Raw genomic sequence first — 22,882 nt, forward strand, 5'->3', positions numbered from 1 at the left:
TAGGAGAGGGAATAGAATCTGCAAACAAGAACTATGACACCACATAAAGAATGAGAAGCGTTGTGTGTGTGTAAACATGAGGACATATTCAAGGAGGTGATGGCCTTTGAAAGGATGGGTGGATGTCTTCAGGTGGGTGGAGGGTGGGTGGGAGAGGGACCTCCAGGTGGAGGGGCAGCTCGGGCAAAGGCAGACAAGCCGGGGTGGGTCTGGGCTGATGGTGGGAAGCGCAGTGTGGCTATAGCAAAGGGTCAGGAGGTGAGAAGCGGGGGTGATGCTGGGAGGGGGAGCTGGGGGTGGGGATGGGGGATGCAGGTCCCACCAGGCGAGGCAGGAAGATGGAACATTTTCTGATCATTTTTGAGCAGAGGAGGCGTGGGCGGAATCTGACTTCAGGCATCTCCTCAGGAAGCCGGGGGGATGGCCTGGAATGAGGAGGCAGGGAGGCAGTGACCCTTAGGTAAGCGATGAAGACCTGAGTCAGGGCAGAGGCCAAGCCCCCTGCCCAGGATGGAAGAGCTTATGTGTGAGATAGGGGCTGAGGGAGTTCACAGAGGCCCAGGCAGATCCTGAGGGGCCAGCCCACCAGCCGTAGGCCCTGATCTCTGCTGTCGGAGGCCTGGGGCAGAGCGCAGTGAGGCAGCCAGGGGCAGATGCTCCAGTCACTTCTGGAACAGTTGGACGGGTCCCGACAGCTGGTGGCAGGTCTGTTTACAGCACAGCCTCCTCCAGGGACTGGCAGCTGCCTCCACCTGGCACCCTTCTTGTTTGCATCATCCATTCTTGCACAAACAGGCCAGCCCATGATGCCCTCCTCCTCCTCCTCGGGGTGGGGACCCCGTGTGATCCACCCCTGGTGACCTTACAATTAATAAGAGTAATCAATATCTGTGAGTGTTCATTGAGCGTTTACCGTGAGCCAGGCTTGCGGTGGTTGCTCTCAATGACTCTTCTCATGGGCATAAGTTAAAGGTGATGGTTACTCCCATTTCCCGGATGTGGAAACTGATGTCCCGAGAGGTTAAGGGTCTCGCCTAAAGCCGGACAGCTAGGAGGAGTTGGAGCTGGAACTCAAATCCTGGCCTCTTGGCCGATGGGCCTCCAGTGCCCACAGTCTAAGCCGTGGTCTCTGCAGCCTCCCAGGGGACTGGCACTGAGGTAAACAGACACGTCCTGGCACCTTCGAAGCATCATAAGGTGCCGTATATTGTGGACAGGCTGGATCCAAGAGAGTCTTCCCAAAGGAGGCGCAAAAATATCTCTGGACCCACCCACTGTCCTTCCACTGCTGAGCTGTAGAGGGTCAGGCTGCCTGGAGTGGGCGGCTGTCGCAGGACTTGTTTATATCTTTACTTCTCATCCTCAGCACCTTCTTCTGGACTCATTAATGCCTGGGAGTATCAGTGAAGTCGTTAAGAGCTTCGCGGTCGAGGGAAACGTTTTGGGGAGATGGTGGTAAGGTAAAAGTCAGGTGATTCCTAATCTGCCTGAATTTTTTAAAGAAAAGCACACAGAAGAGAGGGGTGGAAAAAGAGAGGAGAAGTAGAGAGAGAGAAGAAAAAGATTTAAATAAAGGCAGGAGAGCAAAAAGCAGACCAACAAAAACAGAAAGGAGAACAATCCTAGCTGATTTTGGTGTGATCACAAATAAAACAATTTTCAGCCAGTCCTGCGTGTGGTTAGGTTGGGTGAGGAGGGGGGCTCTGGGAGGGCACCCCTGCCCCTCCTGAGACTTCCCCCTCTGAAGCCTGGAGTGAGAGCTTCCAGAACCTTCTGCCACCCAGGGGCCAAGATGAGGGAGAGTCCCTGTCCTCCAGGTACCCAGAATAGGGCTAGGCAAGGCCATACGTGGGCTGCAGAGGGGTGGCGCTGCAGCTGTCAGAGGCTCAGCCCCAGACCGGTGAGCCGGCCCCTCCTCACCCCAGCCCAGGGTGCTGGCACAGATGGCAAAACAAGGCATTCGCTGAGCCCTGGACAGAGACTGGGGCAGGGCCCTGGAGTCCTGCGTCCAGACCTGTAGGTGCCAAGCCAGCCAGGCTGGCTGCAGCAGGAAAAGGCAGGGAGATGGACCAGGAGGAGCTTGGGAAGGCGCCTAGCTGTGCCAGGGTCAGAATAGCTAGGGGTCACCTCCAGCCCCTGCAGGGCCCGGGGGTGAGAGACGTGTCCTCCACTTGGGAGGCTGAACTGACGGTAACCCACGAGCCTGGGGACTCAATAGCATGGGGCCCACAGAGATAAAACTTGGCATTCACTGATGCTTTTCTTAGCTGGTGCTCATGGCACCGCTTCAGAGTGTGGGCCTTTGGGCCTGTGTGGAGTTTATGCTTCTCCTCGGAAAATGGAATATTTTCTACCAAAAACAGGAAAGAGGACTTTTTCCTCTTGTTCGTTCTTCTTCCCTCTCTCCCTCTCACCCTCTTTCTGTCCTCCTGTTTTGGGGTAGCTTCCTCAATGTACAGCGATAAGTAAATAATCTTCTAAAACTTGTCATCAGGGTCCTCGACCACTTGTGAGTGGTTCATCCTGATTCAGGTTAGCAAGGGGCGCTCAGCTCATTTCAGATGGGGTTTTGGTCTCCAAAACCTACAGTGGGCACAGAGGGTCCGGGGGTGTGGTGACGTGGGAGCGGAAGCAGCTTTGGACAGGTTCAGATCCCTGGCCGTCACCTCCTACCTGGGTAATTTGGGCCTGTCATGCCCCGTCCCTGGGGCTCAGCTTTCCCTCCTGGGCTATGGGGTCAGCTGTGGTCAGATCCCCTCGGTAACCTCCAACAACCCTGGCCCAGCTTCGGAAACCTAAAGTCCTAACTCCCGAGAGAAGCCGGCGGTGTGTAACCAGCATCAAAGTTTCTTGGATTAGCAGAGCTTGGAGGGGCTTTGGAGCCTTAGAGTCTGGACAAAAGGCTCAAATCCCATTAGCTGCCAGGCCCTGGACACCACCAGCCAAAGGCTTGTCAGCACTGCCTGTTACAAAGGCCCACCCTGGGGCTTTGACCTGGGCCCTTCTGGGGGCCAATGATGGTGGCCTGGATTCCACTCTACCTCCCCGCAAGGCCGGCTCGCCCCTTAGCCAGAGCAGAGACTTCCAGAGTAACTAACCGCTGGCCACTGCCCTAAATATTCGGTGTCAGGAGGTCCGATGAAAAGAGGGGCAGGCAGGCTCTCTGCCACTTACAATCTGGGCCTCAGTCTCCTCATCTGGGCAATGGGAAGAATCCTCCCCTGACTCCGGAGGTTTTGAGAAGTCAAATGGTGCAATACATGAAATTGGCCAGGAAACAGTGCAGGGACCCACAGCACCAGCCTTTTTATTTTTATTTTTCAAAATTTTATTGAAGTGTAGTTGATATACTGGAGCCAGCGTTTGGGGCCCCGCAAAGGAGGCAAAAGAGGAGCTCCTGGAAGCCTCAGGGGTGGAGCCAGTCTCCCCTGTTCCAAGCGGGCCTTGGATCTCGACCACCGCTCCCTCCACAGGCCCCTGGCTTGACTGGCCGGGCACACTACACTCTCGCTTTCCCTGGGAAAGGGCTATTTTTTTCAGGTGTACAGCAAAGTGATTCAGTCATATATATATATATGTTCTTTTTCAGATTCTTTTGCATCATAGGTTATTACAAGATATTGAATATAGTCCCCTGTGCTATACAGAAGATCCTTGTTGTTTATCTATTTTATATATAGTAGTGTGAGCACCAGCGTTTTTTACAGTTTAGGTTTTAAAGCCATAGGACCCAGGAAGGGGAGAGAATGCTTTAATGTTTTACAATCACGAGCTCTCCAGCTGGAAGTGTTTCCCCAGATTTCCTAGGACCCCTCTGGATCCTGGGGGAACAGCAGATCAGAAAGATAAGCTTTGACGTAAACATACTGGGCATTGCAAGGAGTGGGGTTGAGGACCCTGGGGGCCAAGGAACAGCCCAGGTCAGTTCCTCACTTCCTCATATGGCCCCAGGCTCGCCAAGCAGCAGGTGTTTAGGACTGCCTTGGGCTAAGGTCATGTGATGTGAGGCCCTGAAATGGATAGATAGATAGATAGATGATAGATAGATAGATAGATGATAGATAGATAGATAGATAGATAAATAGATAATTAATTTAGTTTAACCCAGGCCTTTACTCAAAACTTAAAAAAAACTGGAGGCTGTGGGTTACATAGGATGAGGACTAGGTGTGAAGTCAGAAGATGTAGCCTCTGGTCTCTTCCTCATCAGTTTCTTCCTGCTGTGCCTCAGTTTCCTCATCTGTAGAATGGGAACAGTACCCTCATCACAAATCTATCACGCAGCTCAAGCTAACAACATACGTGAGAGTGTAAATGAGCTGCAAAGGGAGGCATTAGGGCTGTGGTTCTCCCAGTGCTTGTTGCAGTGTCTGAACCATAGTGCTTTGCATAAGAGCTGAATTGCACAGTCCACACTCACACCTAAAACATCCAAGTGGACCCTGCCTGATATACTCATCCCGCCCTTACTATGTGTGGCCCTGATCCAGGAACTAAGTGTTCACCAGAAACCCACTATTGTCATTTGTAGGTGGTCACCTCATACATGACTTCAAACCCAGGATGGGGAGGAGTGGGTTGGGCTGTGGGTCCTTCTGAAGTTCCTAGGACAGCAGGTCATGTCAGCAGGAAGGGAGGCGGCAGAGGGAGGGGACCTGGGGAGCAGTGGATTTGGAAGTGGTGGGGAGAAGCCATCCTGCACCCAGGCTGGGTTTAGGGAGATCATGGAGATCTCCCTCCTTCCCAAGCTCTGACCCCATTACTGACCCCTGGGGCCACCCAGCGGGTCTCTGCAGCGTCCCTCGGGGCTGCCCGGGACAGCCTGGGGGCCGACAGCCACAGCCGACCCTCCTGACCACAGCTGTCAGGGGAAAACAGTTTGCATGGAAACTGCCAACTGGGAACGAGTTCCAGGTGACAGCATCTCAGCAGGAATGGGTCAGAGCAGAGAACTGCAGCATCCTGGGAGCCATGGACTAATGTTAGCAGATTTTACTGGGCCACAGGGCACATGCCGAGTGCCCTGTCCCACATTTCTATATGTTACCTCGTTTTGTCTGACAGCACCTGTGTAGGCCAGATGCTATTATTATCTCCATTTTACAGAGGGGCAAAACGAGGAGGGGGGGTAGAGTAACCTGCTCCCTATCACACGGCCAGCTGGTGGCAGAGCGGGGTTTGAACTCAGGCAGTCAGACACCTGTGGTCACGCCCTCTACCACGCAGTGTCTTCTCATAATAGCTGTGCTTCCAAGGTTTGACCTAATCATTCATTCACCTGCTCATCCAACATTTATTAAGTACCTACTGTGTACCTGGCCTTGGGTATGTCCTGGGGTTATGGCACAAATGTGATACAGGCTTGCTCTGTGGAAGTTTCCAGACTCTCTAGCGAGCCAGGCCCACAGTGGGCAGTCAGAGCACTAGAACGTCAGGGGTGCCCTTGGAGGCAGCTCTGGATGCCTCAGCCGTCAGATCAGGGAGACTTCCTGGTGGAGGAGCTGCATGAACTGCGTCTGGAAGGATGACTAGCCAGGGGATGAGGCCGGGAAGGGAAGGGAAGGCAGATGAGTGGAGGACAGGAAGCCGCTTGTCTGGGCTCTCACTCCTGACTCAAGTCCCCGGCTGAGGGGGAGCTTGATGCCCTGGAGGATGACCACCAGTCACTTTCCTGCCCCCAACCCTCCCAGCCACACCTCCCACGCCCAGTTTCTGATAAAACATCCAGGAAGCCACTCTTCCCACCACAGGCCCCCAAACGACTACAGAGACCCCACCGCAGCTCCCAGGCAGACCCTGGCTGTCAGGGAGCCTGGATTTGCAGAGAGGGGAAGGAACTGGTGAGAAGAAGGACCACTTTTCAAATGTTATTATTTAGTCCTCACTCCAGTCCTGCAGGGGGGTCCATGTTTCTATGCCCATTTCACAGATGTAAAAACCGAGGCCCAACTTAGAAGAGCACTGGCTGTGGATGGACCAGGCACTGTTCTGAGTGCTTTACTGTGTTAACTCAAGGAGCCCCATCACAGCCACTGTTATCCCCATTTTATAACTGCCCTGGGAGAGGTGGGGGCTCCCCTGGAGCCAGCATTTGGGGCCCCACAAAGGAAGCAAAAGAGGAGCCCCTGGGAGCCTCAGGGGTGGCTCCAGTCTCCCCTGTTCCAAGCTGGCCTTGGATCGGCCACTCTCGACCACCGCTCCCTCTGCAAGCCCCTGGCTCGACTGGCAGGGCCCACTACACTCTCGCTTTCCCTGGGAAAGGGCTATTTTTTAATCCCAATCAGCCTTCCAGAGGGTCCCTTGAGACCGCTGGCCTCTCTCCAGGACTCAGGCCCAGAAGGTAGCCTAGCCCCCAGGCTGAGGCCTCAGAAATCATGCTGGACAGCACGAAGATGAGGAGAAACTGAGGGCAAGAGAGGGGCAGGGCATCACCCAGGATCTCACCTCCTCACCCCTACCCTCACTCTGCCATGACATAGATACTCTTTTAGGTCCATTTTACAGGTGGAGAAATTGAGCTTCTAAGAGGTCACAGAGCTAATAACCAGCAAAGCTGTGATTTGACCCTGGCCAAGCTGACCCCATCTGCTGCTTCTTTTCTTTTTTTTTTTTTTCAGTTTTTGGCCGTGCAGCGTGGCCTGCAGGAACTTAGTTCCCCGACCAGGGGTCAAACCTGTGCCCCCTGCAGTGGACACGTGGAGTCTCAACCACTGGACCGCCAGGGAAGTCCCCCATAGGCTGCTTCCTAACTGCCCCCTCATGCTAAGGCTGAGCAGTTCCACCTGCCAGTGTCCCTGGCAGCAGCCCTAGCCTGTAATCGCACAGGCCCAATGATGGGGAAGTAGCCTGGTATCACACCCTTCCTTCCCAACGGCCAGGCCCAGTGCTAGGCCTGTCCATGCTTGAATCTCTTAATTCTACTACCACCTCCTTAACAACAGTACTTACCAGAGTCTCTGTTTTGAACGTGAGGATTCTAAAGATGGGGACTTACTCAAAGCCCCTCAAAGGCTAAGGATCTCAGTGAGAAAATCAAGAGATGTCCGGCCCCACAGTGAGGGTAGGGAAGTTCTTCTCCCTCAAGGTCCCTTCAAGGTCAACCCCCATCTGTGGGAACCCACCATGGTCCCCACCGCGCAGGTGCCGGGTTGGGTGAGGATGGCTATATTACCCCTGCCTGCTCAGAACCCTTGTGAGTGTCACTTACTTGGATGGGTGTCCCTGGAATTCCCAGAAGGAGCACTGGATTTGAGGTAGGAAGCTTGGGCTCCAAATCCATACTTTCCAGCTGCCTGTCCTCATGCAAACCTTTCCCTTCCCCTTTCTGTACCTTAATTGCCTCGTCTATCAAATGGGATCAATCACGTAGGGGCATCAAGTCTTTTTGAAAAGAGTGAGGATGCAGAAGAATTAATAAGTTAATTCAACAAAAAATGTTCTTACTTTCTAGGGCTGTTGTCAGGGCGATGCCATGGAATAAGTGACAAAAGGGAAAGTCTCTGGACACTGTCTGATCCATGGGGGAGGGCCTGGGGAGTCTGGAATTAGCTGCGGGAGATGGCAGTTCCAGGTAACCATCACCTGGCTGCCCTTGCCTCCCTAGGAATCTGGTCAAGGAAGGGGTGCTTGCTGGAGCCGGGTGCTGTCCGTGTACCTCTGAGCTACCCATACCAGGCTGCAGGGCCAATGCTGCCTTAGGGTGAGGGGCTGGAGGGGTCCCCTCCCAGCTGCCTGCACTTGACCAGCACATGTATATGGCTCCTTCAACATGGTGAAGGGTTGTCTCATTCCCATTTTTACTGATAAAGGAACGGAGGCCCAGAGGGGAAGTGACTTGACCAAGGTCACATAGCTAGTAAGTTGCAGAATTGAAATTAGACCTAGGGTTCCTGACACTCAGATCTGAGATCCTTTCCATTCCTGCTTGGTTAGCTATTCCCCCATGAACAATGCTAAGCTCCATACATATGGTGGACCTGTTGAAGTGACCATAAGGGACCCCCAGGGACAGAGAGTTTGGTGTTCACTAGCACAGAGCTAACCAAACATCTCAATGAGTTGTAGAAGCTTTAGAACTGGAAGAACTCTTGGAAACTTTCTAGCCAAAACCCTCTTTTTGCAATGAGAAAACTGAGGCCCAGAGAGGGACAGGGATGTGGCCGAGGTCACACAGCACTTTACATCAACTTGGAGACTATAAGCCAGGTCTCTGACTCTTAGTCCAGTGCTCTTCCCCCTCGCCCCTGGTCTGGAGCAGATGCCCTCAGGCGAGGGCACCACGACGCTGGGCAGGCACTGGGCATCAGCACTTCCGGTCAAGGTAGCACCACATGAACTGAGCCTCTGCCTTGTGCCAGGTGGGGGTAGAGCCAAACTCCAGCCCTGGAAAAGCCAAGGCAGGGACCTCAGGCACAGGGAAGCAAAGAAGGGGTGGGAAGCAGGGCCTGGGTCAGCTGGGGGTGGGGACCACCTGGCTGCACGGTGCCCCCTTCCAGGATGGAAGGGATGGAGGGCAGGTTCTAGTCTATCCCGCCATTTAACAGATGGAAAAACTGAGAGCCTGAGAGAGAAAGAGAAATGCTCATGGCTGAGCTGGGACGTAAACCCCCAAGTCTCTTGATTGCCGGTCTTGGGCTCTTTACACAATAAACAAAACTGAGGTTGTCGGTGCTGCAAAATAATAATAATGGTAACAATAATAATAATAATAGTACCTCAAACGTTAGGCACAAAGTGATTTTGAGGTCAGAATGCCCCTTTTCCCTCCCCTAGTGTGGAGCACAGAGCAGCTACGTGACAGTTGATGTGGAGCTGCACTGGCTACCTACTAAAATTGTCAAGGAAGCCTTGAACATTGCAATGTTTGGCCGCCAGCCCTGGAGGCTTTGAGCTCTTGGTCTCGGGTGGGACTAGAGCCTTGGCATGTGTTCAAGACACTCGGTCAGGGCTAAGAACCATGCTTTAAGATGATTTTTGACTGCATATAGCAAAAAATCCACCTACCATTGGCTTAAACCATAAGGATCTTCAGTCTTTACCTAATAAGCAGGCCAGGATGGGCAGACCCAGCACAGGTTCAGCAGCTCAACAATATAATGAAGGACTCAGAAGACCTGTCATTCACTCCGTCAAACTCACTGTTGTGACACTGTCCCTCTCATGGTTACAAGATAGCTGCCACCACTCCAAGCAGCAAGTCCTCCAGCACAAAACAGGGGTGTGGGCGAGGAGTCTTTTTCTTCACTGCTTTCTCTTTTATTAGGAAAAGGAAAGTCCTTCCTGGGAGACCCCCGCAGAATTTCCTTTATGTCTCTTTGGACAAAACCAGGCTACATGCCTACCCCTAAATTAGTCACTGGCCAAGGGGGTGAGATTGTCCCAATTGTCTTGGAACAGTCATGCTTCATCCATGGAAGAGGGCACACTGCTGCCTGAACAAAGCCAGGTTCTGCTATCAGAGAAATTGGGGGAAATGGCTGTTGGGTGGGCAATCAAGAGGGTCTGCCGTGCTGCCCTACGATAGTGGAGACAGACAGCCACCCGCACAGTAAACTTGAACCAGGCATTCTCCCCTCGTAAGGCACTGGCCTTGGGAAGACGACCCAGGGTCAAGTCCACACATGAACTACTGACCACAGCCCGGAGGGAGAAGTTCTAGCAGCAGAATGCTCCTTGGAAGAAACTGGGTAGGCTTCCTGGAAGAGGAGGCACTTACTCTGGGCCTTGAGGAATGAGGAGTTCTTAAAATGCAGGAAGGAGGGAGATGTGTCCAGCACAGCTCAAGTAAGGGCACTGGGGTAGGAGCCACGGTTGGGTTGGGGGAGAGGTGTGCCCTCGCCTTACTTGGAAAGTCAGGGATGCAGAGGAAGAGGGTGAAGGGAGAGTGGGGACTAGATTTTGAAGAGGTGGAAGGCTAAGGCAAGGCGTGCAGGCTTTATTCTGTTAGGCAGAGGAAGGACTTGGTGAGGTCTGGGGTGTGGGGCTGGGAGACCAGCATGAAGGCCACTGCTGGGGCCGAGCAGGAGGAAGTCAAGGCCTGTACCAGGCAGAATCGGTGGGGAGAAGCAGGTGGAGGGGAGTGACACCAGGAAGGCTGAGGCAGGACACAGAACCGTCGTCCCCAGGTGCCCTTGTGCTGCTCATCTGCTGCCTTCGGAGCTGCAGCCTTTTCTAGCTGTGTTTGGAAAACCCAGATTTGTTTGATAATAACAACTCTCATTTGCTAGTGCCTTACAGAGCAGCAGGTGTTACTCTTAGGGCTGTGACAGGAATTAGACAGAAGAATATCTACCAAGGGTTCAGCCCATGTCAGATCCCACCCCTCGCCCCGCCCCCACCCCAGATGGGTGCCCCCCCCCCCCGGCTTGTGGTTTATGGCTGGTCCTCCTGCCAAGTGGTGGTTCCCAGTCACCCGTGGAGCCCTTCGAAGAAGTGTGATGCTCAGGCCACGTTCCCAGAGATTCTGACTTAATGGGTCCGAGTCGGGGCCCAAACACCAATCCTTGTTAGAACCGGTTTTATATTCTTTTAAGTAGATGTGTTACTGTGGTATAATGTACAGAAATGTACAGATCATACCTGAACGGCTCCAGGGATTCTTACAAAGGGAACCAACCAACCATGTAACCACTTAGATCAAGAAATACAGCGTGACTGGCCCCCCTCATGTTCCCTCCCACCTAGTAACCCCCAAAGGTAACCACTCTCCCGACTTCTATCACCAGAAGTTAGTTTTGCCTGTTCTTGAACTTCATACAGATTGAATCGTGTATGTATGTTCTTCATTATCTGACTTCTTTTGCTCACTCAGGTTTGTGAGATGCCTCCTGTTATTGTGTGTAGTGGCAGTTTGACTATTTCAATGGTGCATATTATCCATCACGTGAATATACCACAGTGCAGTAATCCATTCAGATCCTGATAGACATTTGGGGAGTTTCCATTGGGGTTTATTTTGAATAACGCTGCTATGAATTATTCTCAAACTTGTCTTCTGGTGAACATATGTACACCTGTCTTGGGCATAGAGACTGGAGTGGGATTTGGGGGTCACATGACATGTATATGTTCAGCATTAGCAAATGCCATCCCATTTTGACACTTCTGCCACGAATGGGGGGCATTCCGGTTGCTCCACTTCCTCTCCAACACTTGCCATTTCCCATCTTTTTCACTTGAGCCATTCTGGTGGGTGTAGAGTGGTATTGCATTGGGGTCTTAATCTGAATTCTTCCCAAACACTTAGGAAGTTAAGCACCCTTACGTTTGGTGGTTGGCCTTTTAGATGTCCTCTCTGTGAAGTGCCTGGCCTAGTCTTTTGGGTATTGGTTAACTAGAGCCACAAGAATTCTATATGACAAAGCACCCCCAACAAGCGTTTATTCTCGTGCTCTGGCTCTGCAGGTCGATGGGCGGATCTAGGCCAGGCCAGGCTGGGCTACTCAGCTTCAGGCTGCAGGCCCACTGGACAGAGGTCCTCTGTGCAGGTTGGGTTATGGCTACCCCAGGTGGGTTCACTCTGGGGCCCAGCTAAAGGGCAATGGCTCCAAGGGGGAGTCCTGGCGATGGCAGAAGAGCAAGTGCCACTGCCCACGCGCATGTCAAGTGGCTGCTTTATCATGTCCACTAACATTCATTGGCCAGAGCAAGTTACATGGCCAAGCCCAATCTCAGTGGGGAAGGAAGGGGCAACATTCTGCCTCCAGGGGAAAGGGGAGGGTGAATATTTGCTGAGCAAACCGAATTACAGCACTGGTATTTTGGATATTTTTTTAAAAGATCTCATGTGACTCTAATCTTCAGTCAGGGCTCAGAATCACTGACCTACAGTCACACTGCATGTCAGCCAGTCAAAACAAAAATCAGGCTCAGCTGATTTTACTTCTTTTCCTAAAAGCAGTTGACTCAACCAAAGTCCATTTCTCCTTAAGGCAATTTTTTTAAGAAGACAGTCCTTGGAATTACATGGCAAATGATTTTAACAGTTGGTTTTAACTAGATCAGGTGATTCATCTCTAATAATCTCAACTCTAGCACAAGGCAGAGAAATGCGTGGATAGGGTGTTGTTGGATGATTGGAAGGAAGGAATGTGGGCACCGTTGTGTAATCTCCTCGAGGGCAGGGATTCTGTCTCTTGGGATCGTTGTTGTTGTATCACCAGTGCTTAGAAGGGTGTAGACATAGAAGAGGTGCTCAGTAAATAATCTCTCAGTGAATGATGCATGCACACGTGTATAGATAGGCTGTCTGGAATGGAAAAATGAATGGTGGATGAGTGGATGGTTGGTTGAATATATAGATGTATAGATGGATGGATGGATAAATGGATGGGTGGTGGATAGACAGATACATCTGAGGGTGAATAATGGAGAGACGGGTGGATGGTTGGATGATTGGCTAGACAGATGAGTGGATGGATAGGAGCGTGGATGTTGGATGGATGATTAGATGGTTGGACAGATGGATGGCTAAGTGAACAGATGGGAGGGTGAATGGATAAATGAGTGGGTGGGTGGACAGCTGGATGTGTGGGATGATGAGTAATTGGACAGATGGGTGGCTGGTTGGACGGATAGTTAGGCTGGTGGAGTGATGAATAGATGAGCGGGTGGATGGATGTGTAGATGAATGAGTGGTTGGGTGGATCGTATGACAAAATGAATGGATGAAAAATGATTGTGTGATTGCCACAAGAAAGCACAGCCTTCCCTGTGTGTAAACATAGCTACCTCGCAAAACTCTTAGTGACCAGGGTGGCTTTGATCTCCGCACAGACTTTTCTGATTTGATGCTTGCACCTCCCTGCTGAGTGTCTTCTGGAGGCCAAGGTGAGAGGTGGAAGAGGATGGCCACGGAGATCAGTGCTCGGGGCAGACAGCGTGCCATTGGGCAAGAGGAGTACAACCTGTACAGCAGCCTGAGCGAGGATGAGCTGGTCCAGATGGCCATTGAGCAGAGCCTGGCTGACAAGACTCGGGGCCCAACCACCAGTGAGGCCGCTGTGTCCACACGTGTCAACCGCGAACCTGCGCATTTCTACCCATGGACCAGGTGAGCGAGGGGAGGCCAGATGGGGCGTCCATCAGGCATAGATCCCAAACACTGTTAATCCAAGACCAAATTATCCTGGTGTCTAAGATGCATTTTCACACTGTAATGATTTACATTTGTTATCTAAACTTACTGAGCTCTGAAGGTGCCAAGTACCACCTTGGGTGCTGTACACACTTTGCCTCATTTTACCCTCTTAAGGACCTTCTAGGAGGCTGTATGCTATATTCCCATTTTACAGATGAGGAAACTGAAGCTCAGGGCTGAGTAACTAGTCCAAGGTCACACAGCTAGCAGACAGTGGTGCAGAGATTGGAGCTATCTGATTCAAGAGCCCATGGCTTGGCCTTGTACCACTGGCTTTATGTTTGGATGCAAAGGAACTGATGTTCTGAATCTGGCCAGGGCTTCCAACCCTTTCTATGCCATCTCCCTGGCAAAACATGTCTGAGAAGCAATGACATCTGCCCAGCAAAACCATCCTGCCTCCTGTTCTGGCTCCCCCATCTCAGCACGACCTCATCATCCCATTAGCAGGACCATCTACAGCAGTACCATGTCGCACCAGTAGAAATATGACATGGGCCACAACTGCAGTTCCACACATGCAATTTTGAATTGTGTGACCTTGGGCAAGTCACTTAACCTCTCTGAACCTCAAACAATAATAGTAATAACAGCAGCAACAATAAACAGACTTTTTCCGATGTCCAGAGCCAGTCGACACGGGTGAAGGTGGGTGACGGTACATCTTGGCCCTGTGCCCTGATGAAACCTACCAGGGTGTTCCCCAAGTGACTTTGGCCCTTCCGAGGCTGGACCACTTCTGCCAGGAAGGCTGGGCAAAGGCCTGGGATGCCCATCACTCAGGAGCCCCCTCCCTAAAGGGGAAGGCAGGCAACCTCCTTGGGCAGCTGGAAGGAATATGAAGGCTCCAGGTTACTGAGCTGACCACAAGGACATCCCATCCTGGGACCCAATCTGAAAAACAGAAGCCCAGAGCCAAGGACTCATGGTGGCTGATGCTCTAGAGACCCTGGTTCCTGTTTTGGCCAGTTCAGCCCAAGTCAGACCACAGGTTCCTCTTTCTCAGAGGGATCAGATAGAGAGAAGAGCAAGTTGCCTCCAACGTGGTCTGCAGCACAAGCCGTGCGTCCTGGGGCCTCTGCAGCCTTCTCCCCAGCGTGGGAACCCCCTCCAGGAGTCCTGTAGACACTTGAAAACATTAGAACTGGGCCCTGACCTCCTCCTTCCTCTAGTGGTAAGGAAGTGGAGGCCCAATGTGGGGTGTAAACATTTATCCTGAGAAAGAAAGTGCTCACGCAGCAGGGAAAGGACTTATCCAAGGCCATGTGGCCCTCACCCAAGATCCAGGCGCAGTCATGCAGGGCAGGAGGATTCAACCTGCATCTCCTCACTCTTGATGTGACCTGAAACCTCCTAGGCTCTGTTCTGCCCTTTCATCTCTGAAAGGAGGCTGGGTTGGGCCCTGCTAGGGAAGCAAATCCCTTTCATGTGATTGTTAATCAAATTCTCCTCCTCCTCCACATGCCCAGCCCACAGGCGTTCACTTGATCCTGACAAAAGCCACGCAAGGTGGATGTTTCTGTGCCCACTTTACGTATGACAAAACACGAGTCCAGCAGGGCTAGGAACTGAACCAAGGTCTGTCCCACCCTGAAGTTCAGACACTTGACCAGCTCTGTTGATTCTGCAAAAGCCTCTCTCTATTTCCTGTCCCTCCTCCACCTTGAAGAGACTTCTCCCCACAGAGATTCAGGGTCCCCCAAACAAGAGACACACGGATTTGTGCTCACACTCAGACATGGTGTTACAGTAAGTATGGAGCCCGATAGAGTCCTTGGCCACTTTTATCCCCAAATATCATAGTGTTCATCTAAGTAGACCCACAGCAGGTTTAGAAAGCGGACATCACATATGTCCCCAGAGGCTCCACTTGGCCAGCTCCGCCTCATCTTTGACCAGCCTCCCAGGTCAAGCAAGTTGCTCTCTTACTTTCCTGGCTGTTTCTTTCACTGCCCTGACTACAACAGTTTCTATGTATTTATTTCTGCCATTAACCTGTGAACTCCTTGAAGTCAGGGGCCTCAGCCATCTCCCTTCCTGTGAGGCCTTGTGTCTAGCACACAGGGCCTGACCCGTGGCAACACCTCACAGCTCTTTGTGAATGGATGAATGGGTGAATGAGTGAGGAGGCAGCAGACTAGAGCGGAAACAGAAGTGGGTTGGGAGGTTCGGCTCCTTCTTCTGTCACCTACTGGCTGTGTGTCCTTAGGCAAGTTACTTGACTTTTCTGAGCCCCAGCAGCCTTATGCCTAAAATGGCAATACCAAAAACTTGCCCAGGCCTACCTTGCAGTATTCTTATGAAAAGCTAATCAGATGAGGTGGGTGCTGTCCCACATCCTGCAGCCTGAACAACTTCGCCCCACTTCCTCCCTGAGTGCCCGTCTCAAGGCTGCCTCTGTATCGTGGACAAGCTTTTGCGTCACCCTAGAAGGCATTACCCGGCCTCCTGAGAGTGTCCCCAATGACACTGTGTGACCTCCTTGGGGACAGGGAACAGATATTACTCACTTTGGTATCCTCAGTACCTGGCAAAGAGCCTGGATCATTGTAGATGCTCAATGAATGTTTTTAGGCAAATCAATGCATTTTTTAAAAATATTTATTTATTTGGCTGTGCCGGGCCTTAGTTGCGGCATGCGGGATCTAGTTCCCTGACCAGGGATCGAACCCGGGCCCCCTGCATTGGGAGTGCGGAGTCTTAACTGCTGGACCACCAGGGAAGTCCCTGCATTTTGAATCCAATAAAATTCTCTAGAAATATAATTTATTGTTATCAGCTTGTGACCAAATGTGGACGTAAAGGTCAAGCGGGTCTTTGGGATCCTAGAAATGAAAGGCAGCTCAGCATCCCAGAGAAAACATAATATTCCCTTTTAAAGTCATTTTCCAATTTGTTCCTCTCCCACCACAAGGTAAACGGTGAAGTTTGAACATGTATGAGGATCATTTTCCAAGCCTTGGCCCGCTGAGGGCCCCCTGAGAGGCAGACCAACGTCCCATCCAAGGGAGAAGTAGGGTTTATGCACTCATGAAACAGAGAGCCCAAGGGTACTAAAATAGCAGTCCGAGTGGGTCCAGGAAGCTGAGTCTTCCAGTCTTTAAACTTCTGCATTTTATTTAAGGTTAAATTTCTAAGAAGAAAAAGGAAGAAAACATGAAGCAGGAACTTGCTTGGGCTGATGTGTGCACAGCTGCAAACAATTCAAATAAGCCACCTACACTTACTGTACACTTACAATATGACAGGTGCCTTCCCTGCACCTGGATGTGTATCAGGCCTTGTTCCTGTTCTCCCTAAGCTTTCAGTCTAATGAAGGCAAAGGCCCAGAGGTACATAATGATCCAACAGTATGGATGCAGCAAAGAGCCTTGCTTCAGTGTCAAAGGGACACAGGAAGGGTTGATTTACTTCTTAGTCAAGGAGGTGGGCTTTGCAGGATTAATAGGAGTTTACCGAACAGTCTAGAGGAAGCAAACCTCTTTGAGCCTCAGTTTCCTCATCTGCAAAAGGGAGCCAATTTCATCTCCTTCACAAAGTGGACTAGAGAATGAAATGAGATGACTTGTGCTATGTGCCTATCGTAAGACTTGGTACATAGCAAGCTCTCAATGAATTTTAGCCATGGGTGGGAAGGCAGAAGTTGCTGCAGCTTGGAAGCCATGTTCTCTACATGTGAGTCCTCTCTGGCCAGCCCAGAAAGGATGGATTGGCCAGTGGGTGAGAGAGAAACAGAACTCTCATAGGAGGAATGGGCGTGGAGGTGGCAATCCTGTGTGAGCTCTTCCTCTCTCCAGCCAAGAGGGCAGTGGGCTGGTTCTCCAGGAATTTGAGGTTTTGGCATACAACCACACAGCACCAAGATTACCATACGGGACACTATCCCGACAAAGGCTTTTGTTTGCTTGTTTTGTTTCGTTCATTTAAATTTATCAAGCGCCTACGGTGCCAGGCCCTGTACTCATGACACCTGTGCTCGACATAGGGTTCGTGTGAGGACCAGATGGGAGAACAGGTATAGGATGCTGTTAGGTGGCAGGCATGGGAAGACTCTTGTATTTGTCAGCTCCCTCTGCTATTAAGATGCCTGCTTGCCACCCGCGTTCAGCCAGGTCCAGGCCAATTTAACACCCTTCCTGGGGCTGGCCTGGGCTTCTCATTAACTCAGACAGGGCCCACTGAGAAGTCAGGGGGCCTTGCCATCACAGCCCTGGTCCCCACTCTCACCGAGCCTGAACTGTGTCTGAAGCCGGGACCAGCTGGACTCCAGGACAGGGCTGTTGGGAGCTGGTGATGGTGACATACTACCGACCCCCACCTACCCGCCCAGACAAAGGACGTGGGGCCCTACCTGGGCCCCTTTCAGGGCATGACCTGTGCCCACATCCTGCCAGGTTGCTCTCACCTCTGATGACTCAGCCCTTGTGGTTTCCTCTGCTGGGAATTTCCCTGCTCTGGACCTGAGGTGAAATGGGGCCTGTAGCCTTGATCAGAAAGAGCACGGAGCCCGGTCCGCGGCCTGGCTCCCCTTCCGGCTCTGAGCACTCATGCTGCCTGCCCCTAAAGCCTAGTTAACACGCTCAATTTCAGAGCGCCCAGAGCGAGTCCCCCTGCCTCTCTCCCGGCCCCTCCCTTGCGGCTCTGTGGTGGTATGTGTCCTCCCCCACCCCGACCCCGATGCCATTGATCTGCACCCCCAGGCCCTAGCACAGAAGGTGCAACCAGCAAGAGCTGGGAGATTCTTGCTGAATGTTCCTCCTCTGCACGTGGGACCAATGCACCGTCCAGGTGGCGGGGAGGATAGAAAGGAGGCGAAGCCATGCCCCATCGTGAGGGAATGTCACCGTCGCCATCTCGCTGCCATCCCCGCCAGCCTCACCTTCCATTGTTGCTGTTATTATTATACCATCAGGGATATGTCCTAATTTTAGGGTGGTGGGTAGGTTTTCATCAATGAGTTTTACCTGGCTGAAAACATTCTAACAACAAAAAGTGATGGGAGGCCACACATGGATCAGTGATGAGAGTGACTGGGTCCCCAGGGCCATGTAGAGATAGAAGCCCAGGGCTTTGTCATGACCACAGGGCTGGGGACTGCTCAGGTGGGCCTGGCCTCAGGCTGCTTCCATCTTGCCCAGCATCCTCCGCTTTTCAGGGCCGGGAGCAAGTGCAGATAATGACACTGAAACAGCAGCTCTCAGGGCTGGGGAAAAGGGGCCCTGGCAGGGCCAGTCTCTGCAACCCCGTCCCCAGGATGTGGTCTGAGATCTGTATGGCGTCCTGAGTTTCCACGTGAGTTCATTGCAGTGAAGGCTCCACGGCAACCACAGCAGCGAGGAAACCCCTGGTCTGGTCCTGCCTCCTCATTTTGCAAAGGAGGAAACTGAGGCACAGAGAGGGGTGGGGGCTTGTTCCCAGTTTCAGGGCCTGTCCACGTGGCAGCCTGAGAGCCAGAGAAGGGACAAAGGGGCGGGAGACACCAAGCCTCTGGAGGAGGGAGCACGTGTCGGAGCTCCGCGGCAGACAGGAGTCGGCTCTGCAGCTGCGTGTGGCCCTGAGGCCGTTTCCCGCCTCTCGGAGCCTCAGTCTCTGAGTCTAGGAAAGGCAGTGGCATTGGCACCTGCTCTAGCATTCATGGCATCATGCTTGGCCTCGCTGCTCAGGAGCAGGTGGGGGAGAAGGAAGGTGGAAGGTGATGACCGTGGTGCCGCAGGTGAGGGGGGCTGCTGGCATCCTTCCCCTCTCTCTCGGCTCCCTCCCTTTCCCTGTGCCCTGGCCTGGCTGAGGGTGTCCACAAAATCTGCAGGGCCTCAGGGTCACAGTTCCAGCATCTCCGTGACCCACGGGATGCTGGTCACCTGTAGCAACATCCTTCCCAATCCCGCAGGGGACCCCGCAGAGGGGCGCAGGAGACCAGGCCGGGTCCGCTGGGGTGTCTGTTGCCCCAGGGTCCCCAACCCGCTGGAAGAAGGGCCAGCATGTCCTGTTCCCATTCCAGCTCCAACCAATCCAGATCTGTGCAGTGGCCACCTCTCCTCCTTCCACCCCTCCTGTCCTCACAACAGCCCAGTGGGGTGGGAAAACTGAGACTCAGAGTGACGAAATAATGATGCAACGAATGGTGGACACGTGTGGAGCCCTGTGCCTGGCCCTCTGATAAGCACTTTACACCATTCACGCACTCAGGCCTCACCAGACTAAGTCCCAGAGAAGATGCACCTGTTCGAGGTCACACAGCCAGGGAGTGCCAGAGCCTGGATTTGAACCCGTGTCACTCTGACTCCAAGCCCTGACTCCGATGAACTTCTTCATGCATCCTTTTCCTCTACCCTTTGTACTGCTTGTTCCTGACCCTGGGACGGCAGGACCCTCTAATGAGGGTGTGAGCCAGTGAGGTGAGGGTGGGAGCACAGACCTGGCTTGGCGCCCCAGCTTTGCACCCCTAGCCCCCCACCCCGGTGAATCTCTTGCCCATCCCTGTGGGGACCCAGCCTGGCCGCCCTGGGACTGAGCCCCTTTCATCCTGGGACCTGCTGCTGACTACTCTCACATCCTCCTGGGTGAAGAATGTCACCTTGCTTCATATCTGCCTCCCGCGTGGTTGGCTGGGGAAGGGGACCTTTGGGGGTGGGGTGAGGTTAACCTCATTGTTGTCTTATATGGTCATTTAAATCTCCCAGGGCTTCCTCCAAGGGCCAAAAATAATCTGGAGACACAGCAGCTGTGTCCAGCGCACAGGGAGGACCCGGCCATCTGCTTTGGTTCAGAGCCCTGTGTCTGTCTGTCAGTCTCTCCCCCTCGCTCTCCCTCCGTCCTCGTTCCTGCCTCCGGCCATGACCCGCTTCTCATATGCAGAGTATTTTTCCCTCTTTCACTCCTGCCCTGCACCCTCCAGGTCCGCTGTGTCTCCTGAGAGCGCCCCGACCTCAGCCCCCAAGGGCCTGTTCCAGGAGGTTATGCAGAAATACAACCGCAGCAAGTCCTCACAGCTGGCGTAAGTGCCCCCCGTCCCCACACCGCGCGGCCCCCAGAGCATCCAAGCTCATTCACCTCCAAACTGGGGTTGGGGTGCGGGGACGGGAAGCGGTCCCACAGCCCCCAGGAAGAGGGGTACTCTGGAGGGACTCCCAGGAACACCCCTCCCAGGTGTGGCCCCCTGAGACTCAGCAGCTCCTGCCGAGCTGGGCTTGGTGGTCGCAGGCTCCATCCTCTAGGAACTGCCAGCCAGGCTGAGCTTGTGATTAACCCCTCACTTCCCCCAGAATGGGCCCTGCGTGCTGGAGTAGCCCCGTAGGGCTCTGAACCTGGGGACCCAGTGAGAGGGAGACGGGGGAGACGGCCCTAGTACTCCAGGGGCTCAGAGCTGAGGCCGATGAGCCAGCCCCCCATTCTGTCTCACTTTCCCGCATGCCATCGCCGCGGGTCTATCTGAGCACACCCACGACGCCCACACCCACAAGTTTTGGTTTGCTCTGTTGTGTTTATTTATTAAGTGCCAGGTGCTAAAACCAAAAGATAATCCGAGCTGCAGGAAGGGCTCTGTTTGCCTGGCACCAGGGTGCTGGGCTAGGTGAGTCCTTGGAAAATAGCTCTGTGCTGTTTCCTTCTCTGCTCGACCCTAGAAGCAGCTAAAAACAAAAAAGGGGTCCCATCACTGGAGCCCCTATTTCCTCGATTGGTTACATTGTGGGGAGGAGACAGTTGGCCCATGTTTTGTTCCTTCTTCGCAGCCCTTTTCAAGCCCTGCCACCCCTCTCTTCCTTGGCGCTGCAGGTAGGATTTTGACAGTCTGGAAAAGCGAGACCCAGGTTCTGGTCTCAGTGCTGCTGCCACTTCCTGTGAGGCTGCCCGTGAGCCGCTGGCCCTCTCTGGGTCTCCCTTCTCCGTAGAGGAGGTTGGAGAGGACAGAGTGGCCTCCAGGGTCCTGGCCAGCTCCTCAGTCTCTGATGGTCTGATACCCCCAGCAGTTCCCCCCAGCCCTGGGGCGGGCACTTTGGCCGAGCTCATACAGAAGCTGGCGGTGTGTGTGTCTGAGCGCTCCAGGGTCCTTGCACCACAGCTGGACGAGGCCCAAGCTGAGTGGTGGGTCCTGAGAATGTTCTCATGACACCGCACACCCGCCAAGGCCACAAGGGCAGCTAGCCCTCCTCCCTTCCGCTTCAGCCGGTCCCACAGGAGACCTTCCAGGAGAGACAGGACACCTACCCCACTGGGGCTTTTCCTGACACCAACAGGGGCTGCTCTGGCCGCTCGTAAGAGGAACTCACCAAGGTGGCAGTGATGGTGTTGTTGGGGACTTCAGGGCTTATCTGGTCAGTTACCCATCGTCCTTGCTGGGTCTGTCCTTAACCGGCATCTGTGCTCTGAAGCTATTAATAACCAGAGAGGCTGAGAGTCAGGAGGAAGTGCCGCTCATGCTGGAGGGAGAGGCTGAGAGTCAGGAGGAAGTGCCGCTCATGCTGGAGTGGGGAGCAGCTGGGAGGGTAAAGGGGCTGGCCCTGGAGACACTCTGGGCCGATCGTGGCCGCTGACAGGGATGACGGCCCTGGGACAAGGCCTGCCTCCGGTCTCACCTCCTCCATCAGGGAAATGGGACCACTTACGCAGCTCATTCCGCAAGAGTGGACCCACAGCAGTCTGTCGTCCTCACTGACTCTCCAAGGATGGGGGAAGCCAGCTCAGTGCATGAATGAATGAATGAATGAATGAACGAACGAACAAAGTGGCTTGGATGAGCCAAGTTAAGAAGTTATCTTTCACATTAGCCCTGAAATCTTTTTGACATTCAGAAGTTTTAAATTGTGAAGGTGTCAAACGTATTAATCCTTCAGGTACTTAAATCTTTCAGCAGCTGAAAGTTCTAGAGGTGAGGAGAAGGGTCCGGAGAAAGGAAAGGGGTTGGGAAGACCCCAGAGAGATGTTTACTGTACGGAGTGCCCCCCTGAAGGGTCTGTGCCTTTGTCGCAGTGCAAACAGGCCCCGAAGGCGGAGGTTCTTGGTAAACTCTGGAGCGCTATGCTCAGGGAAGGAGTTTAATTATCACTAAAACCTCCTGTGGGGTCAGTGCTCCATCCCTTTGGGGGGCCGACACTGGAAGCCCGAATCCTCCTTGTAGAAATGGTCTTGGTATAGCAGATGCAGCCACTGAAAGCTGCAGGGACAGAGGGGTCCCCTATTTCTCTTTTGGCCACCAAGGAGCTCTGTTTAAAAGGGACCCTTGGTTTCCATCTGTGGAAGTGAATGAGCTGGCCATGTTTCTAGTAGAGTGTCCCAATGTGGTGCCCAACTTGGAGATAAAGACATGGAAACACTCCAGGCCCAGGGATGCGCACAGGGGGATGGAACACTGGCGAAGCCCGGTCCAGAGCCCTCGCATTTATCTTCATAGGCCAGTGTGTCCTCCAAACGCTCAAAGGAGGCCATTGCAAAGATTGTTTTGAAAGAGATATAAATACAATCCCCAAAGAAACAAGCAAAACTCTAACAGGGAAGAGGCTGTCTTTTTGGAAATAGAAGGGATGAAGGAGTGAAATAATTGTTGGGGTTCTTAAATTCTGAATCCTTCCTTCCTCTCTCCCTCCCTTCCTTTCATATTCTCTCTCTCTCTCTCTTTCTTTCGAGCAGCAAATGTTTATTAAGTACCTATTATGGACCAGCCACTGAGCTGGGCCGTGGGAACCAAATCATAAGGGATAAAAGAAGGACACGGGCCCTGTGGTCTTGGAGCTCGTAGTCTCATAGTCC

The 22,882-nt window shown here is 52.9% G+C and overlaps 1 protein-coding gene across 1 annotated transcript in view; it reads left to right on the forward strand.

Moving 5' to 3' along the window:
- The window catches only part of ASB2 (ankyrin repeat and SOCS box containing 2), a 42,858-nt gene that overhangs the window by 648 nt on the left and 19,328 nt on the right, over positions 1-22,882 (forward strand). Inside the window, exons 2-3 of the mRNA XM_082449201.1 lie at positions 12,775-13,051; positions 20,034-20,132. Coding sequence (XP_082305327.1) covers positions 12,846-13,051; positions 20,034-20,132 — 305 coding nt within the window. The 5' untranslated portion in view covers positions 12,775-12,845. The remainder of the gene's footprint in view (positions 1-12,774; positions 13,052-20,033; positions 20,133-22,882) is intronic.

The sequence above is a fragment of the Balaenoptera physalus genome (assembly GCF_965194825.1).
Source record: "Balaenoptera physalus genome assembly, chromosome: 2".
Taxonomy (NCBI): Eukaryota; Metazoa; Chordata; class Mammalia; order Artiodactyla; family Balaenopteridae; genus Balaenoptera; species Balaenoptera physalus.